This window comes from Asterias amurensis, chromosome 15 (genome assembly GCF_032118995.1).
Source record: "Asterias amurensis chromosome 15, ASM3211899v1".
Lineage (NCBI taxonomy): Eukaryota > Metazoa > Echinodermata > Asteroidea > Forcipulatida > Asteriidae > Asterias > Asterias amurensis.
The window spans coordinates 6,930,603-6,950,550 of record NC_092662.1 but is presented as its reverse complement, the minus strand read 5'-3'; the positions used below and the strand labels follow the sequence as shown (position 1 = coordinate 6,950,550).

General features: G+C 39.3%; 1 protein-coding gene and 1 pseudogene across 1 annotated transcript; both read right to left on the bottom strand.

Moving 5' to 3' along the window:
- Positions 1 to 5,133: 5,133 nt before the first annotated feature.
- On the bottom strand, positions 5,134 to 12,807 carry LOC139948389 (uncharacterized; annotated as a pseudogene).
- A 3,934-nt stretch (positions 12,808 to 16,741) lies between these two features.
- LOC139948388 (D(5)-like dopamine receptor) lies at positions 16,742 to 17,749 on the bottom strand. Its single transcript, XM_071946530.1, has one exon. The coding sequence runs from the start codon at positions 17,747 to 17,749 to the stop codon at positions 16,742 to 16,744; it is 1,008 nt and encodes a 335-aa protein (XP_071802631.1).
- Between the last annotated feature and the right edge of the window lie 2,199 nt (positions 17,750 to 19,948).

Below are 19,948 nucleotides of genomic sequence, written 5' to 3'. Positions count from 1 at the left end.
TCCCAAAAACTACAGCACCTCAGCACGTAATATTTTCAGGGAAGCTTTCTACTATCATTATTTTCAAACTGTGTAAGTTTAGTGTAAATCTGCGGACATTGTGTTTTTTGTCCTACAAAAGTTACATAGACCCTTTAAGCTTGACATAGCATACGAGAAAGGTAATTGGCTAAAACACCATCGCCGATTTGTTCTTTTTAAAAATGTATATTCAAAAACCGACATTTTCACACATTTCAAAATGGCTGACATTATTCTACCACTATCTTGTCATTCAAAGGGCAAGCCTGTCATGGTCCTAAAGCTTTCTCGTGAAATACTCTGACAGCTATATGCTAAAACTCCATAAACCTTATTGCAAAATCTGGGTACGCGCGCTGTGTGCGTTGGGTGAGGTGCATGCTGGTCTAGCTAGCGCTTAAAGCCCGGTTCATACTTCCTGTGAATGCGAATACGAAGCGAATGTTGACGTCACAAATTCGCAACGAACAATTCGCAGCAGTTGAACTCTGCTCTACTCCCTTGCGAATATCGCTGTGAACGGAGGGTTGTGACGTCATATTCACGTCAAATTCGCTTCGCATTCGCTTTCGCATGAAGTATGAACCGGGCTTTAGTCTGGGTGCGTTTTGACGGTCGTAACCAATAACTGTTACAGTCACTGACCAGTGGTGAACTGATGGCAGTTCAACCGTAACAACTATTGGTAACGACCATCAAAACGCACCCCAGATCCCTTGCTATACCAACATGCACCTCATTCGACAGATAGCGCTTGCGCAATAGGTATTTGCGAAAACGTCTTTGTATCAACAAAGACGCCTTTTGGTTTAGGAATAATGTTAACCCGTGTTGTCATTAAAGGCAGTGGACACTATTGGTAATTGTCAAAGACTAGCCTTATTGCAGAGGGTGCCGTTTCATACAATGTTTTATACCATCAACCTCTCCCCATTACTTACCACCAAGTGAGGTTTTGTGCTAATAATTATTTTGAGTAATTACCAACAGTGTCCACTGCCTTTAAAACACTATTCTACCGAGAAATATGTGAGAACAATTGTCCCTTAATATATATTTTATTAATTCAATTAGTATATTAATTATATATTTAGCACTTCAAGGCACTGGACGCCTCACTTATTGAATCCCAAAATATGCATAAAATTACAATAACAGGTGATCCCCTGTCTGCCGCTTCCCAGGTTGTATCGTTACCTGGGTGTGATCCCTGGCTACACGGCAGTTTGCGGTTGTATGGCTTCTGACAGGCACCCCTGAACAAAGATATTGACAAAATTGGGAGACCACCAACATAGGGCTAGATAGCTCAGTTGGTAGAGCGCCGGCACGTTAAACCGGAGGTCGTTGGTTCAAATCCCGCTCTAGTCAATTTTTCTTTGTTCAATCCAAAATCATTTTAAAATGTACCCAGTCAGTTTCCCTTGTGGTTTATTATTTGATATAAATCTTTACAAACAATTACTCAAAAAATTATTTTATTGTTCATAAACATATACTCTAATGTTTGAGAAAAAAAAATTATATTTCCAGCTGACTTTAAAGTTAGTCCAATTTGACTGTGAAATTGGAGGAGTGCATACAAACCGGCAGCTGACCGTTTGAGGCACTCCCCTAGCATTCAGTCAAAGTGCATAAAACAACCCCATAGATGTCGCGCACGACCCCAAATGACCAGCGCGAGCGGCTTGGCTAAAGTGTTGGTCTTTTGCACTGGGGGCACAATTTCATAGAGCTTCTTTAACACAAAAACTAGCTAAGCATAACAATAGTTTGCTTTCAAGAGTAACTTTACCAGCCAAACTACCATGTTGTAATATGTACAATGTATGACTGGTGTCCTGCTCATTTCTTAGCAGAAAAATGTTTAGCAATATTTTCTGCTTAAGCAGCTCTGTGAAATTTGGCCCTGGTCTGTCGCCGCTCGCGCTTGTCTTTTTTCGTGCCTGATATCCGGGGGTGCCGCCGCCGCGTGCGCCTTGAATAAAGGCTAGTTGTTCGGGGAGTGGGGGGGGGGGCTCGCGTCCGGTAAACTTGTGCACAAGTCGTTGATCGCAGCCAGCACTATCGTGAGAACAGTATAATTGCGTGAGAGCACGCACCTCGACAAGCATTAACGAGTTGTGCACAAGTCTAGTGTTACAGCTCGGCGCATCAGTCAGTAGCGCGTAGTTTGTGGACAAGCTAAGTGGGAGTGCAACTAAAAATAGACCACAAATAGAAGTCTTGGATACCTGATTTGAAATTGAAAAGAGGAAAGATATTTAATGCACATACTATATTGACCTATCATAACAATGACATGATACATAACTGTTTAGGGTACATCACACTTTAAGCTCCCCATTTCAAAAATGTTTTTTTTTTTTAATACTAAAAAGTATCAATCGGCCTTTATTACAACCATCTCAATCTTATTTACAAAAACTCAGTGTTCCTTTTCAAACTTTAGAAGGTTAGCCGTTGATCGTTTGAGCTATTCTCATGCGAAATGAAAACATCCCGAACAATAGTCAGACTTTTTAGGTCTTCAAAAAAAAATGCCCCTATGAATATTGTTAGCAAAATAGGGCTATATGTGTACAGTTAGTGTCCCTAAGAATGCCCCAGGTTGAAACTCCGGACCATTTTTAAATGTGATTTTTATCTTCTTACTCTAGGAATTTCTTAAAATCTACGACTTTTACATGAGTTGAAGAAGAAAATGAGTTATTTATAATTCATTCACGAAGCTCGAAGCATGCTTTTCTCACTGCATTATTTTGATCTTATTTAAAGTGTGGTGCAAAACAAAGTGTATCTCTGTAATAGAAGTGCGCCCTCTTGAAGTCGGGCTCATCAATTTCACATAATATTGTTATTTTACATTTGGTGCCAATGTTTGCGGGTATTGTGGTCATCATCCAAAGAGGTCAAGTGTTTCAGTGCAGAATATGATGAGTATGCTAACATTCAATTGAGGAAATATAATTATACTTAGGGACAATTTCATTTCTCAAAAACTACATCACCTCAGCATCTAATATTTAAAGGTACAGTGGGTGACTCATGTTGATTTCATTGTTAGGAAGGTCCAGCAACGGTTGTTCTTTCTTAGAAGATTAGAGAGTTTTCGTGTCAGCCAAGATTTGCTGGTTAAAGGAACACGTTGCCTTAGATCGGACGAGTTGGTCAAAACAAAAGCGTTTGTAACCGTTTTTTATAAAATGCATATGGTTGGAAAGATGTTTTAAAAGTAGAATACAATGATCCACACAAGTTTGCTTCGAAATTGCGTGGTTTTCCTTCTACTGTGCGAACTAACATGGTCGGCCATTTATGGGAGTCAAAATTTTGACCCCCATAAATGGCCGACGTGTTAGTCGACGAGGTAAAAGGAAAACCACGCAATTTCGAGGCATGTTTGTATGGATCATTGTATTCTACTTTTACAACATCTTTCTACCCATATGCATTTTATAAAAAACGGTTACACACGCTTTTCAAAGACCAACTCGCCCGATCTAAGGCAACGTGTTCCTTTAATGTTTATCAGGCAGTTGTTTGGTTTGGAGTGTTTTTGACACCGCTGATCACTGTCTGGTATGGCAAAACCACGGCAGATGACCGAAAACGTCTCAATCGTGTGTGTTTTTGGAAAGTTATGAGACAGACTGGAATGGGGGAACATAATATTATTATTTTACATTTGGTGCCAATGTTTATGGGTATTGTGGTCATCATCCAAAGAGGTCAAGTGTTTAAGTGCAGAATATGATGAGTACGTTAAAATTCAATTCAGGAAATATAATTATACTTAGGGACAATTTTGATCACCTACAACAGGCCCAACGTATTAACCAACACTAACAAAATGAAATGTGTCTTTGGTGATGCAAGCATTGCAGTCATAGTAATTTATTAGACATATATTTGACTTTACGGACATGGCAGGTCTTCCGTTTGAAAAAAAGATAAAGGAGTAATGTCAACCATTTTGAAATATGTGAAAATGAAGGTTGTTGAACCTATTATTTTGTCCAAATGAAAAAATAATGTCCGATATGGCCCATAAGCCAGTTACCTTTCATGGTTATGTTATGCTATTTATGCCCAGCTCCATATTATTGTGTCATTGTGTCATCAAAGTCACAGTGTATTCAACCTAATACCCCACCAAGCCGCCCACTACTCTGCAAAAACGGGGGTGTTAAATTGACACCACAGGTGTTATCACAATATAGATACTGAACATAGAATCAAAATTAACATAAGAGGGTGTTAAAGGCAGTGGACACTATTGGTTTAGAACTTGAGGTCTCGAAATCAAGCATTTGAAAGCACACAACTTCGTGTGACAAGGGTGTTTTTTCTTTCATTATTATCTCGCAACTTCGACGACCGATTGAGCTCAGATTTTCACAGGTTGGCTATTTTATGTATATGTTGAGATACGCTGGAGAAGACTGGTCTTTGACAATTACAAATAGTGTCCACTGTCTGCAAAATAATACTATTGCAATTGGTTTTTAAAGAAGTTAGTGTTGCTCTAACACCATGGTGTAAATTTTGACTCTTTTCTTGGTTGTGGCAACACCATGGTGTTAATTTTACACCTCAGTTTAGCAGTGTAAAGACTATACACCATGTTGCTGACAACAGAACTTGAGTCCGATACTAGACCGATTGGTCATGCACAACACTCCGCAAAATAATCACATACCTTACGGATTCGTTTGCAACTTCAATCCGTAAATAATTCAAATACGCTTTAAAATGACTGAACTGATGTCCAATGTTTGTCTGTATCTAGCCGATTCAAAGTGTTATTAAGTCTTTCAAATACTTTTATGCCGATTCAAACTATTTTAAAGTGTTTTTGAACTGATGTCAAATGAATTTCATGTAATATATAGTAGCCGAGTCACTGTTAAACTAAAGTCGAATGCTATATGTGTGTCTTTCCAGAGTCCCTACTAAATGTTCGGTATATAATAGGCAATCTGGCATAATAGATAATCAGCTTGCAGCCTTTTTTAAAGTAGCACATTTTTAAATTATTTCTAGAAATTTCCGACTCCATTCCCTCATTAATAGATGGGTTTTATTCCCGAAAGTGCCCATGCTGTATCGTTATTCAAACGCTGTTATGCAGACAGGTATACGTGACGTTAAGATACTTCCCAACCAGAAAACAGGGGTCTGATCCATACCAGTCAGTGTTTGGGATGAAAGAGCATTGCCGTTCCCCCTGGCACTCGTTCTTCACTTTCTCAAGCGACGTGGTTTCATCATTTCCTGCACAGTGGTCTTCATTGATGAAACAACGATGGTTACTGTCAGCATCGAAACCAAAGAGGGCCCACTTTACACTGATGGTCCCATCGTTTCCACAGTTTATTGCGAATTCTGTTTTCTCACATTCAAGCGTTTGAACTGCGTCTGAAACAGAACGAACACAATGTTTCAATGTGAATGTAGCCTCTAACCTCAATGATACTTATTGTCTAACCCAAACGGTCACTGGCAAGCCAAGGGTCTCATTATGATGTTTTATTGGTCCAAGACTTAGTTCAATGATGTCACGACAATAAGTTAGAATTAAATGTTCAAACGACTAAGGAAATAATTGTGGACTTCAGAAGAAATCCAGACAAATTTGAGCCGTTGAATATTAATGGATCCGGAGTGGAAATTGTCTACTCTTAATTTCTAGGAGTGCACATATCGAACGATCTTAAAGGGTCTATGTACGTTTTGTAACACAAAACACAATGTCCACAGATTTACATTAAACTTACACATTTTGAAGATAATTATAGTAGAAAGCTTCCCTGGAAATATTACTTGCTGAGGTGCTGTAGTTTTTGGGAAATTAGTAAAACAATGGCAAGAAAAAGATCGTCTCAGTGATCATGTCATGAGACGAAAATTATTTTAGCACGTAAAAACGTTTTATTTATGACATTGTTTTACTAATTTCTCAAAAACTACACCACCTCAGCATCTAATATTTAAAGGTACAGTGGGTGACTCATGTTGATTCCATTGTTAGGAAGGTCCAGCAACGGTTTTTCTTTCTTAGAAGATTAGGGAGTTTTCGTGTCAGCCAAGATTTGCTGGTTAATGTTTATCAGGCAGTTGTTTAGTTTGGAGTGTTTTTGACACCGCCGATCACTGTCTGGTATGGCAACACAACGGCAAAAAACCGAACACGTCTCAATCGTGTGGTTTTTGGGGAAGTATGAGACAGACTGGAATGGGGGAACATTCCGATGATTTAAACCCGGTACGCATATATATGGTGGCCCTGAAGGGACACAGCCAGTCGTGAATATTTTTGCGACGTCGTGAATATTTTTGCGATGTCATGACACGACTGGCGGTGTCCCTTCAGGGCCACCATACTTATACCTTGGTTTATTACCACGCCATAATCTGCTTCTCACTATACTTTAACTGTGAAAGATATAATTTAGAAGATGTTGTGCGTGGCTGATGAGTTTCGTTCGTGTATCCACTTCAATACCATCAGGGCCGAAACTGGGGAGTGGGGTGCAAGTGGTTTAATTGGGCATTCATTTTCAGGGACGAGATGTTTTGGATGCTTTGGGCGAACCCCCACCTGCTAGTTATAATAGGCTAGCATTGTTTCCAATTAAAGGAAAACGTTGCCTTGGGTTGGGAAACTTTGGCTATACAAAGTGTTTGTTATAATTTGAAAACTTGGTTGGATGGCATGTTCACTCAAATCAAAAGGATGGTATTAATTTTAATCAAAAAACAGTTCACTTCCTACGGAATCCACGGCCATAAAAAAAAAAACAGTTTTACGTACACATGAAGTCCAAACTTGTAGGCCCTACACAATAACTTATGTTTACATAGGCCTACACGACGATAGAGTATTTTCAAGTGGCGGCAATACCTTCCGTCATTTTCTCTTTTAGAAACTGATTTTGTTTAAGACTTACTGGGTGGTGAATTGCAGTTTAGCAGACCTTGGATGTACTCCCTGTCTTTAGTGAAAACCAATGACTTCAAATATCGCGAAGTGAAGGTCCGTGTTGGTGCCTGGGTGTTGTGGCCACCGGGCCGTAACTCGGTGCAAGAACACGGGTCGCTGTAGGGCAACACCCACCTCACCTTGCCCGTGTAATCTGGCTCGCTGCCGGCGTAGCAAATCATGCTATTACGGGCATGAATCAAGCTCGTCCTGCACGCTGTTAAAAGGAAATTACCTTTATTTTTTTTAAAGGGAAATTTGCATGTTAAGTGTGAAGAAGAAAAGGGGAAAGCATTATTATTTAATAGATGTTACCGGGGATAAAGATTATTAATTTTGGTTTTATTACCAATATACACCGATGTGTGTTAGCACCGTATACTCTTCTTTCCCGAGCTTTGCTGTAGAATGGCCGGCAAAGGTCGTGGGTTCGAAACCCACCCAAGTAATATGTCTGTGATTTATGCCACAGAGCTCGAGAGTATACAGTGCTAACTAGCCTTGCTCAAGGCAGTCGAATTATTCACTCCGAAAAAAGACCGCCGCTGTATAAAAACCCACCCGTATTCACTGTGCGTAAAACCCACCCGTATTCACTGTGCGTAACATCGCACAACACGATGCCCCCGTACACTATCCGCATGCGGAGGCCGTCAGGCCGACAGCCTTGTAGGATCTGTGTTGAAGCCACTGACCTCATTACTATAATAAGCGAAGAGTTCCCACGGTCAGCTCATTACCATAATGCCCGCGAAAGACGAGACATGTTTACCTCACACACCACCACCACGGACGCATGATAGGGTCCAAAGGTCGTGATAAGGGAAGTGCGTGATTGGACGTCAAAATGAATAATTCATTTGCCTCGCATCCTGTGTTGTCTGATAGGTCTGACGAACGATATACATATTCATGAGCTGCATACTAGCATATCCTCGAGCCCCCCCCCCAATTTCGTCCACTATTGGATTTTTTTCAATACAACACATTAAAACGGGAAGATACAGATCCGACAAGGCTGTCGGCCTGACGGCCTCCGCATGCGGTTAGTGGTGTACGAGTGCGATGACTTGTGTGAACAGTATTCGTGCGATGTGACAGTGTGTATACGGGTTGGTCATTCGGTGTGATCGCACACACCATGCACAGGGTATACGGCGGGTGGGTTTACAGCTGCGTCTTTTCGGAGCGAATAATGCGACTGCCTTGAGCAAGGCTAAGTGCTAACAAGGTATTGTTTATTCCAGAACTACGGGTTATGTGTAGCTGGGTTGGATAGAAGCCCCCCCCCCCCCCCCCCCTGTTGTCAGCAGCATAGTGTATAGTCTCTACACTGCCAAAGTGAACTTGCAAATTACTGAAGGCACATTGAAAACACGCGTACTGTTTCCAAGGACCGACGAATAATTATGTTGGCCTATAGCGCTTCAACGCAAATTGAAAATGCATGATTGCACTGTCTTCATACACAGTTCCCTTTGTGCCGTTGCTGATATTGATGCTGCTGGTGCATCTTTATACATGAATGTGACCAATGTGAAGGCAAAATAAAAGCAAACAAGAATTAATCAGTTAAGTATTGTATGTAAATATACAGGTTGAAAGATTCAACGGGTGCTTATAGGCCATGGGCCGAAGGGCAAAAAGTCCTCTAGAAATAGAAGAATGCTGCAGCCCCAGGGGTGAAGGGGAGATCTATACATCAAAATGTAGGGAATGGTGCCCTCTCCAAGAAAAAACAATGTTCTCATAAAAATATTGGTTCGCAAGCGAGAAATCCAAGATGGCGGCTAAAATTCAAGATGGCGGCTATTTATTTGTAGAAATGTCTAAGAAACACCCAAAATGAACAGCTATTATACAAAAAATTTGTCCTGTTGCATAAAAATTATGATCTGGAAGGATTTCACAAAACATGGAAAGTGCCCGTTTACAAAATGGCTGCCATTTCTTAGTTAAATAGCTCATTTTTAGCAAAAAGTCAGTAATTTACTATAGATACAGTCATTACATACACAACTTTTGCATGCAGTGATGAAATTTTGTTGAGCCGAGTATAAAGTCGTTAGTTTTCCCTAACTGGCATACATGAACTAGTTTTATATGCTATGAAAAGCCAGAAAACCAGAAACTGGGGGGGGGGGGATAATGTGCCCCCATTTAGCTCTGGTTAGCCACGCCCACAAAAAATCTCCAAAATTTCAAACATCACAATTACAAATGTACAAGTTTCCTGCAATATTATGAGGGGGGTAAATATTTTGTGAATTGCATATTTTTTACAGTATGTACAGGTAAATGTAGATCATGGAAGTGGCTCCAGTGTCTGTGTCCCCCCCCCCCCCCTCCCTGACAGAAACTTTTTAGAAGGAACCGCTGGCATCAATATGGAATATTGGAATAAAGTGACGTTTCTCACTTTAATGATTTAGCTATTAAAGGGAAGGTCACATAGAAGTCATGGCTGACAAGAAAGAAAACCTGAACTAGCGCCCTGACTAGCCTACCACAATTTTAAAGGGCAAGTTTTTTCTCTAAGCCACCTACTACTATGTTTGGAAAAGAAGAGTGAAACCATACTGTGAATTATAGGGAAGACAGTGAAGCCACATAGACAGTTCTATTTGTAATTTTCACAAGACACAGGTGCGTCAAACAACTTTGTTAGTGTATGTAAAGGCCTTAAGACAAACATAAAAAGTAAAGCCGGTACATACTCACAGTGTTTCAGATATCTGTAATAGTTAAGGCGCAATCATTGTAAAATGAAGAGCACTTTTATGGGACAGGCTATTCTGAAACTATTGGAGGCTTGTTTTTGTTCTAAACAAACATTTGGACTGGAGAGAGGGAAGGGCATTGGATAAGTGGTGGGGGGGGGGGGGAGAAAGGTGTGGTGAGGAACAGCATACATCTTCCATGAAGTTTCCCATATGTATGGTATGCCTAGAAACATTCCAAGTAAGATGTTGTAGTTTCTCATAACGTGTGAAATGTCATATCTGTATTAAATAATAGTTATTATTACCTACAATTTAATGCCGGCACGTTATATGTTTGATGAGTGCAAGGCATTAGTTCTTATACAACGCTTCATTTATATGACTTGGGAGGTCAGATGGTTGAGTTTAATGGAGGGGGTAGGGGTTGGGGGGGGGAAACCCTTTCACTTGAGTCTTGTTTCTCTATGTGTTTATTCAGTATTGCTAACTTCTTGAGCCAGTCTTTTTCTGTAGGGTCTGGCAATCTAGATCGTATTTTTGTTTTATGTAAATTGTAGGCCAGCAGTGGTGGGGCTGGGAAGAGTTTTTTGAGATTTATAAGCATTCCCTTCCAAGAGGTGTCAGTGTTTAAGGAGAGCCCATGGGGTGGAATGATGGATCTGTGCAAAGTATGGCAGGATGAAGATGAGTGGGGGATTAGATATATTCTGTTGTTTTAAATTAGGTGAGGCAGCCAACATTGAGTTCCGGTGGTCTTCGTTTACACCAAGTGTGAAGCGGGTTAATTCTCCGTGTTGTAGCCAGTTCTGACAGTTTAGTCTTGAAGAAATTAACCTTCTCCTCAAAGTCTTTTGAGTGTGTACATATAACGTTTGTATCTTGTCGTTTCACCCTTAATAATGCTGCCAAATACTGATTTAGGGTGTGCTGAATCTCGAGCAAGATATTGGAATGTGTCTGCTTCTTGTGTAGCTACTCGAGTATCCAGTTTCCCTTCTTTTTGAAAACGTTCTCCTTTGTAAAGGACGAGGTCTAAAAAGGTAACTTGTTTTTCATATATCTCCGAGATGAATAGATGTTGGATGCAAGTTGTTTAGCGTCCTAATGAAATCCTCCGCCCTGCTTCGGTTGCCATTGTAATGATTAGAACATCATCTCTATATCTCATGTAGGACACTATTTCGGGGTTGTTCGGGAGAAGAATTGTTTCTTTTTCGTATTTGAACAGAGTGATATCACACATTTCTGGACTGCATTCGCTACCCATTACCACGCGTATTGTTTGTTTATAGAATCTGTTATTAAACTCAAAGACATTTGCGCCATTGATTAGTTCCAAAAGACAACGTGCCTGTTTTTGTTTTTTTGTTTTTTTTGTATAGCGTATAGCCCTGGGTTTCCTCGTCTAAACCATCACAAACTGACTGGCCTCTTTTTGTGGACAGTTTGTAAACATTGAAACAATATCCAAGTTGATTAGGAGATAGTCTTTGTCCAATGTCAAAGTGTCAAGTTTTTGGAGAACCTGTGAAGAGTCTCGTGTGTATGTGCTTTGTTGCTTGACAATTGGAAGCAAGGAAAAATCCATGTATTTTGAAATTTGTTGAGTTGGGGCCCCGCAACCACTGATGGATCTTCAGCAGTAGGTATAGGCGAGGTGTTTTAATTATCTGGTGGTTGTGGGGCCGGGGTCGAGAAACTTGAATATTTCCTTGGATATTATCCATTCTTTGAACAGATTAGTTACGGCCTGATAGACCGCAGCTGTGATTTCACTTGTTAAATCCTCGTCAACCAACTTATAGTGCGGCCCAGACAGTTACCTATAGTCCCCTCGTGTATATAGATTTATTGAGAACGCAAACACCCCTGGCTTTGTCAAATGATTTTATGGCAATTTTTGTTTAGTTTGACTTTGACGTCTGCTTTAGTCAATTTGTCGCACATTTTTAATTTTTGTTTTGGACAACTCCTCCAGTGTACCTTCAATGTACGATTCTAGGTATGTGTTAAAGGTGATTTGAAGATTCCGTATTGATGGCATTCGGAAGGGGTGTGTATAGGCTCCGCCTTTGTTTCCCCGCCATTAAAACGCTTAGTCTCATTTTTCTGAAAAGCAGTTTCAAATGGCGTAGGATGGTATAGACCGTTTGGGGATGAAGTTCAAACCACGCAAAAATACGATTAGCTCAATATCTGTAAAATGTGTGTCTGACAGATTTTTTACAAATTGCTGATTTGTTTTGCTTTTTGCTTAAGAATATCCAAGAAGATATAACCTCTCCATTCTCTCATTGGTTTTGGATATAAATGTTTCTGGAGAGGATAGATATAACATCTTCCTTCAACTGAAACCCATATCCAATACGCCTCCAGTAAAACGTTGGTGCATGTAGTACTATGTAACTAATACATACATGATGTTGTATCATACCCGTACAAATGTTTCTTTTCTAGGTCAAATTCCATGGCAGCTTTCTTCTCTAAACCATCTAACTCTTTCCATGTACTTACACATTCAATAACTTTATCCCAAGAAGACTCTTTAAATGCAATAACAGGTTCAAATTCGTCTTTTGTTACACGACAAACACCCACTGTACTGTAACCCCTCCATTGCATGCACTGTCTGACATCTGTGTTGTTCCACAAACAAACAAACAATCTCACACTCGTTCCCATGGGTAGTGAGTTTATGTGTACTAAAGTCCCATAGCACCATTTTCGTGATATTTGGGAACAAGGTTGTAACTCCAATAATTTGCCTAAAAAAGGGGCTTAGAAAATCGCTTTTTTTGAGGAGCCAAACCAAACTTTTAACTTGAACATTGTAAATTATTTATTATGAATACCTTCTCTATGTTATTATGACCTCAAACCTTCTTCACCCCTGACCCTGCAGCATTTTGACAGAATAAATGGCTTGGGCCCATGGCCTATTACCCATCATGACTAGAAGGGTGAATAAGGTCCGCACCATCCTGCCGACGGGGGTCGCTCAGACCAAAAATAAAGCACCGTCTAGTAGACCGTGTCTTGTGCCCAAATGTCGGGTAGTTGATCGTGTTTGGTTGTCGGATATACAGGTGCAGAAAATATCAACATCACATGCGCACAACCTACCAAAAAACAATTCCTAAGTAACCATGGTAACATATTTCGTGAGGAGAGACTGGTAATAAGCACAGAAATATAACAATGAAATAATACTAAGAGCCCTAGACGACTTACAGGCACGCAGACCTGTGCCCGATTTCAAAGAGCTGCTAAGCGCAAAAGATGCTTAGCACAAAACATTTTTGCTTAAACCAGGGCCCAGTTTTATAAAGCTGTTTAGCAGAATATACTGCTTTAAACACACTTGTTGCACAAATCGTGTGATTTCAGGTTCCTGGAATGAGGTAGGCCTGAAGTCTGTTATCAGATTCAAATATTTCTCACAACGTTTCATACTCATGCTCTCCGATACTCATGACCAAGTAATTGTTCATGCTAAAAATTAATTGTTAGTATTTACAATTAGTTTCCATGCAGTGTCTTCAAACACTTGATCTCTGTTGATGATGCGCCGATTCTTTGTTTACGCAGAGCAATGTAATTGTTTCAAAGTCTCTGTAAAAGAATTATTTAATCATTTTATTACATGAAGTTCTTAATATTAGACTTGTCTGAATAATAATTGAATAAAGGTCTGTGTTTCGTGTACAAATTGTTTGTTGTTTCATATCAATCGAAAAGTGTGGGTTGGCTACCAAAGACGAGTGTAAAAGAAATTAAATCATCAAAAGGAATGAGCATCAAGGCCTACCCCTTGTCATTTTAGTCCAAATGACATAATCATCAGAGGGAATGAGCAGCAAGGCTAACCCCTTGTAATTTTAGCTGAACTTACATGAATCAACTAATTGAATGAGAAACAAGGCTAACCCCTTGTAATTTTAGTCCAAATGACATGGGTCGTCTAAAGGGATGAGCAGCAAGGCTTACCCCTTGTAATGTGTAGCTGAATTTACTTGAATCATCTAAATGAAGTAGTAGTGAGCGGCAGATTTATCCCCCTTGTTATTTTCTTCCCAAATGACATAAATCAACCAATGAGCAGCAAGGTTTACTTACCCATTGTAACTAATTAGCTGAATTTACATGAAACTTGTTAAGGAATGAGCAGCAAGGCTTACCCTCATGTTAGCTAAATGACATGACGCACCAAAACCAATGTCGATCAAGCATTACTTCTGTAGCTACATGAATAGCGTATTGGCTGGGAGCCAGGAGACCCGGGTTCAATTCCCATTGCTGTTTTGTCTTTTCTTTTGCTTTGACGATAGTGAGTGAATAGTATAAGTATTATAAAAAATCATCTCCAAACACCAGCGGGCACTGTGGCGACACGGTGTACTGGATAGTTCAATTGCGTGCAATCCAGAGCTGGGACACTGGTTCGAATCCTACCCGTACCAAGAGGGACATGACTTTTACTGCTTGCACCAGTATAAATGGATTGGGGTCCGTCATGTCTATCCCCAAATTAAGTGTGGACCAATTTACCTTGTAGAAGAGTATAGGAGGGACCGGGACTAGCCAGTCCCTTAAGGGTTCTAATGGGTGATCACCACGCTGGTTTCGACCAGACTTTGAGTCCCCTGAATGCCTGGTCGTCACTCTGACTAACTCTTTGCGCAAAATACCTTAACTTTATTTAACTTTAACAACTATATACCAAAGTATTTAGACTGGGTTTTAAATACAATCACAGGGGGTAAGTCCAGCATTTAAATCAATTTTGAGCAGAAAAAAAATATAAAAATACAAGGCCAGCATTTTTATACAATTTTGAACCCCAAAAAGTAATAAATCACAAGGGTTAGTCCGGCATCTTTACCAAAGGAAAAAAATACCCCTTGTGGGGTTTTTTTTCAGTTTTTGGCCCAAATTTGATAAAAATGCTGGACTTATCCCCTTGCAATTTTTTCATTTTTTTTGCCTGAATTTTGATAAAAATGCTGGACTTACCCCTTCTGGATTTATCAGTTTTTGGCACAAAATGAATAAAAATGCTGGACTTACCCTTGTGTGATTTTTCAGTTTTGCCCAAATCTGATAAAAATGCTGGACTTATTAACCCTTGAGGATTTTTTTCTATTTTTTGCCCATAAATCTGATAAAAATGCTGGATTTAGGCCTACCCCTTGTGATTTTGATTAGTTTTGGGCACAAATTTGATAAAAATGCTGGACTTACCCCTTGCGATTTTTTCAGGTTTTGGACAAAATTTGATGGATTTTTGAAGTTTTTTGCCCAAATTTGGTAAAAATTCTGGACTTAGGCCTGCCCCTTGTATTTTTTTCAGTTTTGGGCCCAAATCGAATACCCCTTGATGGACGTACCCCTTGCGATTTTTTCAGTTTTGGACAAAATTTGAAAAAAAATTGTGGATTTTTAGTTTTTTTCCCAAATTTGATAAAAATTCTGGACTTAGGCCTACCCCTTGTGATATTGATCAGTTTTGCAAATTTGTTAAAAATGCTGGACGTACCCCTTGCGATTTTTTCAGGTTTTGGGCCAAAATCGAATACAAAAGCTGGACTAACCCATTGTGGACTTTTTTCCGTTTTTGGCCCAAAAAATGCTGGACTTACCCCCATGTGGGTTTTTTCTCCAGTTTTTGGCCTAGAAGTTTTGATAAAAATGCTGGACTAACCCATTGTGGTCTTTTCAGTTTAAGGCCCAAATTTGATAAAAATGCTGGACTTACCTCTTGCGATTTTTTTAAGATTTTGGCCCAAATTTGATAACAACTCTGGACTTACCCCTTGTGGATTTTCCATTTTTTGCCCAATTTGGAAAAAAATGCTAGACGTACCCCTCGTGATTTTTTAAGTTTTTGGCACAAGTTTGAAAAAATGCCGGACTTACCCCCATGTGGGTTTTTTCTCCAGCTTTTGGCCTAGAAGTTTTGATAAAAATGCTGGACTAACCCCTTGTGGTCTTTTCAGTTTTAGGCCCAAATTTGATAAAAATGCTGGACTTACCCCTTGCGATTTTTTCAGTTTTTTGCCTAAATTTAATAAAAATGCTGGACTTACCCCTTGCGGATTTTTTCAGTTTTTGCCCAAACTTGATAAAAATGCTGGACTTACCCCTTGTGGATTTTTTCAGTTTAATGCCCAAACGCTGGACTTACCCCCTTGTGATGTTTTATGCTTTTGGCCCAAGTTTGATAAAAATGCTGGACTTACCCTATGTTTTTGGGTTTTTTTTCTTTAGGTTTTGGGCCTAGAAGTTTTGATAAAAATGCTGGACTTACCCCTTGTGGATTTTTCAGTTTTTGGCCAGAATTTGAAAAAAAAATCGGGATTTACCCCTTGTGGATTTTTAAGTTCTGTGCCCAAATTGGATAAAAATGCTGGTTGAAATAGAAAGAGTTGTTTGGTCTTAGCACATCAACTACAGCAGCGACTCTAACGGCAACTACACGTCTTAGCAGCAAGGCAGCTCAAAGTCAGAATGCCTAGCTGATTGCCAATAACCCAATTTTATACCCACTCTCCCAACTTTCTAAGAAACACCCACACAACTGATAAGGGAGAAACTTCCTCAAGAAACAGTTAAGACAAGGAAATTTTTTTATGAGTATCCTTGTTTGTTACTGCTTAGGGAGAAAGGCATTAGTCATAATGACCCCAACACTGTCTTAATGATGGGAATTAGACTAGCTCAAGTCATACCCAAAATGGCTAAATTTTGGGGGGTGTGACATTATAATTTGCTTTCAGTTCTATTAATTTGCTTTCAAATATTATAAATTGTTTTCAGTTTGTATAACCTGTTTTCAGTTCCCATAACCTGCTTTCAGTTCTAATAATTTGCTTTAAGTTCCCATAACCTGCTTTCAGTTCGTATAATTTGCTTGCTGTTAGTTTAATCTGCATAGGTCTTGCAATCTGCTTCCAGTTCTTCTGCGTTCAGTTCGTACAATCCGCTTTCTGTTTGTATAATCGGCTTTCATGTTTTATAATCTACTTTCAGAACTAACAACTTCTGGAGTCCTATCCCTGTTTTGCAAACAGCGTAAGATTTTCCAGAAAGCCACTTTAAATGATGAGTTTGTGAAAGCGTATATGAAGGGGTTCATTGCGCTGTTGAGGAAACTTATCCAGAAGAAGACGTATCTTATCCGGTCACAAGTTTCATTACACCAGGGTCTGACGAGGTTCATGGTGAAGAATGGCAACCAACAGATCAAGAAAGCCCCTACCACCAAGCCTATTGTCTTTGCCGCTCTGTACTCCGAGTAAGAGGCAGTTGTGGAACTATTGGCAGCAGTGGCTGCTTCGCCTCCTCGATGTATACGCATTTCCTCCTGGCCTGCACTGCTACTTAACGCCATGCGCCCTCGTTGTATTCTTCTTGCATGAGCTCGAGCTGTGACGAACACCTTGGCGTAAAGTATCAGTATAATTACAGCCGGGATGAAGAATGATACGAGTGAGGATATAATACTAAAGAGTGCAGAAAGAGAAGCCATACAACCTACGTTTGTTTCGGATGGTCCTCCTTTCTCATGAAAGATCCACAAGAAAGCCACGCCCAGCGAAAGACACCACGCTGAACCTATGAGTATCGCACACAGCTTTCTGGTCATTCTCCTAGGGTACGTTATTGGGTGAACAACTGCTGTGTACCTATCACCAGATATAATGCACAGGTGTAAGATGGAGGCTGTACAAGCGCATACATTTATTGCAACAAAAAACGCACACAATGTCTGTCCGTAGAACCAAATCCCTTGGCTGGCAATGTCGAGTGCAATGTAAAACGGTAGGTCGACACCACCGATGAGCAAATCGGCAAAGGCCAGCGACACAAGGAAGCTGTTGGTGATAGTTTGTAAGTTTTTATATTTGAAGAAAGCAGTTACCACCAGGATATTGCCAGAAATGATGACGACAGAAAGCAAAGAAGCGCATACTATGACGATCACCGTACCAGCCATTGAACGAGGTTCTATGCCATCCATTTTGGTTAATAAGAATTACTTCCGTACTTAACGTATGAGACCATTCTTCATCTGTTTTGACTTCTCTAGTCGTTTCAATAAAGTCAAGAAATGGAATTGAATGGATCAGAATGACACGTAACCCATCACTCCAACAACGTTTAAACGACACAAGTGGGGCAGAAGTTCGACTCAAGTGATCTACATGTATAATGGCAATAGTGAACCTTTTCAGATCAGGTAACTGGTTACAAACTGAAAAATTTATGGCGCAGGTTTTAACACGAATGCCCGACGACTGTTTCCATAACTGTCAATATTATCTTGTAGGGAGATTACACGCTTACTTGTAAAACTGTGTGCAACTAGTTGTAATAAGTTTTATTGTCTTAAAAGGTCTCAATATTCCAGATGCATCTCATGGTTAACATTTGTATATGTTATACTAAAAACCTATGAAAACCCCAAATAAATACCACAATATCGGTGTTGTATAACTACAACAAAAGTTCAAATATTCGATACAATAATGAACGTACAATAGAGTTCATCTTGTTTCGAACGTCCGCTTCTACCATTTGGAATTTAAAATGGTAGCCATTCTAGCCTAGATTGCAATTTGTATTAGTTTCTCATATGACTGTATCCTTAAAGGAACATTACAGAACTGGTTTTTGCTAACAAAACAGTTGCTGGCAGTGTAAGCACTTTGTGCAGCCCACCTCATACATAAACTGACAAACCTGAACAAGTTTGAGATTGATCGGCCATCTTGGTCACGAGAGAATAGTTAAAAACCGATTGCAAACTTTGCATTGCATCGATGCTAAAATAAAAATGAATAAAACGCTCACTGAGCGATAAACTCCAACCGCAAAGTTAGATTATTTATATCTCATCAAATATGACATTTCAGACAGAAATATTTCAAGGGATGTTTTCAACTATATCATCATCATTAGACCTTGTAAGTTTTATGTAAATCTGTGGTATTCACGATTTTGTTTCTTACCATTTCTGTAACGTTCCTTTAAAGGCAGTGGACACTATAGGTAATTACTCAAAATAATTATTAAAATAAAACCTTACTTGGTGACGAGTAATGGGGAGAGGTTGATGGTATAACACATTTGTGAGAAACGGCTCCCTCTGAAGTGACATAGTTTTTGAGAATGAAGTAATTTTCCACGAATCGTTTGACAAGGGTGTTTTATCTTTCTTCGACTTCGACTACCAAATGAGCTCAAATGTTCACAGGTTTGTTATTTGATGCGTTTGTTCAGATACACCAAGTGAGAAGACTGGTCTTTGACAATTACCAATAGTGTCCAGTGTCTTTAAATAACATTCGTCAATTACTGAGAATGACCAATGGTCTGTTCGTAACATTAAATAAAATATTTGTACATTAACTGGGCAAAATTTTATAGAGCTGCCTATGCACAAACAGCAGACAATCACATTATAATATTAATTACCATGTTAAAAATGACCAACCAAAACACCATTCACCTGTAGACCACGCAATTTGTGTCTGGTTTCCTTCCAATTTGCGCTGAGCAGAGCTTGTTTTAACCCACTAATTTGGCGCTGGTGGAACCGGTACCAGCAATAACACACAGGCAATAAACTAAAAGCCATGTTATGGCAAACAATCCCATTCCGTTCTCTCACTGGTTGGGGTCTCAACGACTGTTTAATTGGGTTTCCATATGCATTGAATGTAAATTTAATATATTCCACTCAATAAAGGCTTTCGTCACGCATCCGAAAGCCCTGTGTTCTTGAACTTATTTCGTTTATTTCTACGTGGTGAACAATGCAATAGATGAAAACACCTTTATTTAAAAGTACATCGTGAAAGGCGGCTTGAATAATTTACCAATAACCAGTGTTGCGTGTACAATACACTGTGGTAATCTGAAATCAACCAATAGAAAAGTGTTGTAGTTGAAACCCGAAGGTCCAAGATGATGATAAGCCGAGGGTGGCTTTGAGACCTCCAACAATTATTGTCTTTTGGCTAGGCATACACTATAAGCCCACCCCCCTCATGAAACAAAATAATATTTATAATAATAATAATAATAATAATAATAATAATAATAATAATAATAATAATAATAATAATAATAATAATAATAATAATAATAATAATAATAATAATAATAATAATAATAATAATAATAATAATAATAATAATAATAATAATAATAATAA

Bases quoted from the DNA above. Each gene is read 5' to 3' on its own strand.
- LOC139948388 (XM_071946530.1), bottom strand. From the start codon at position 17,749: ATGGATGGCATAGAACCTCGTTCAATGGCTGGTACGGTGATCGTCATA.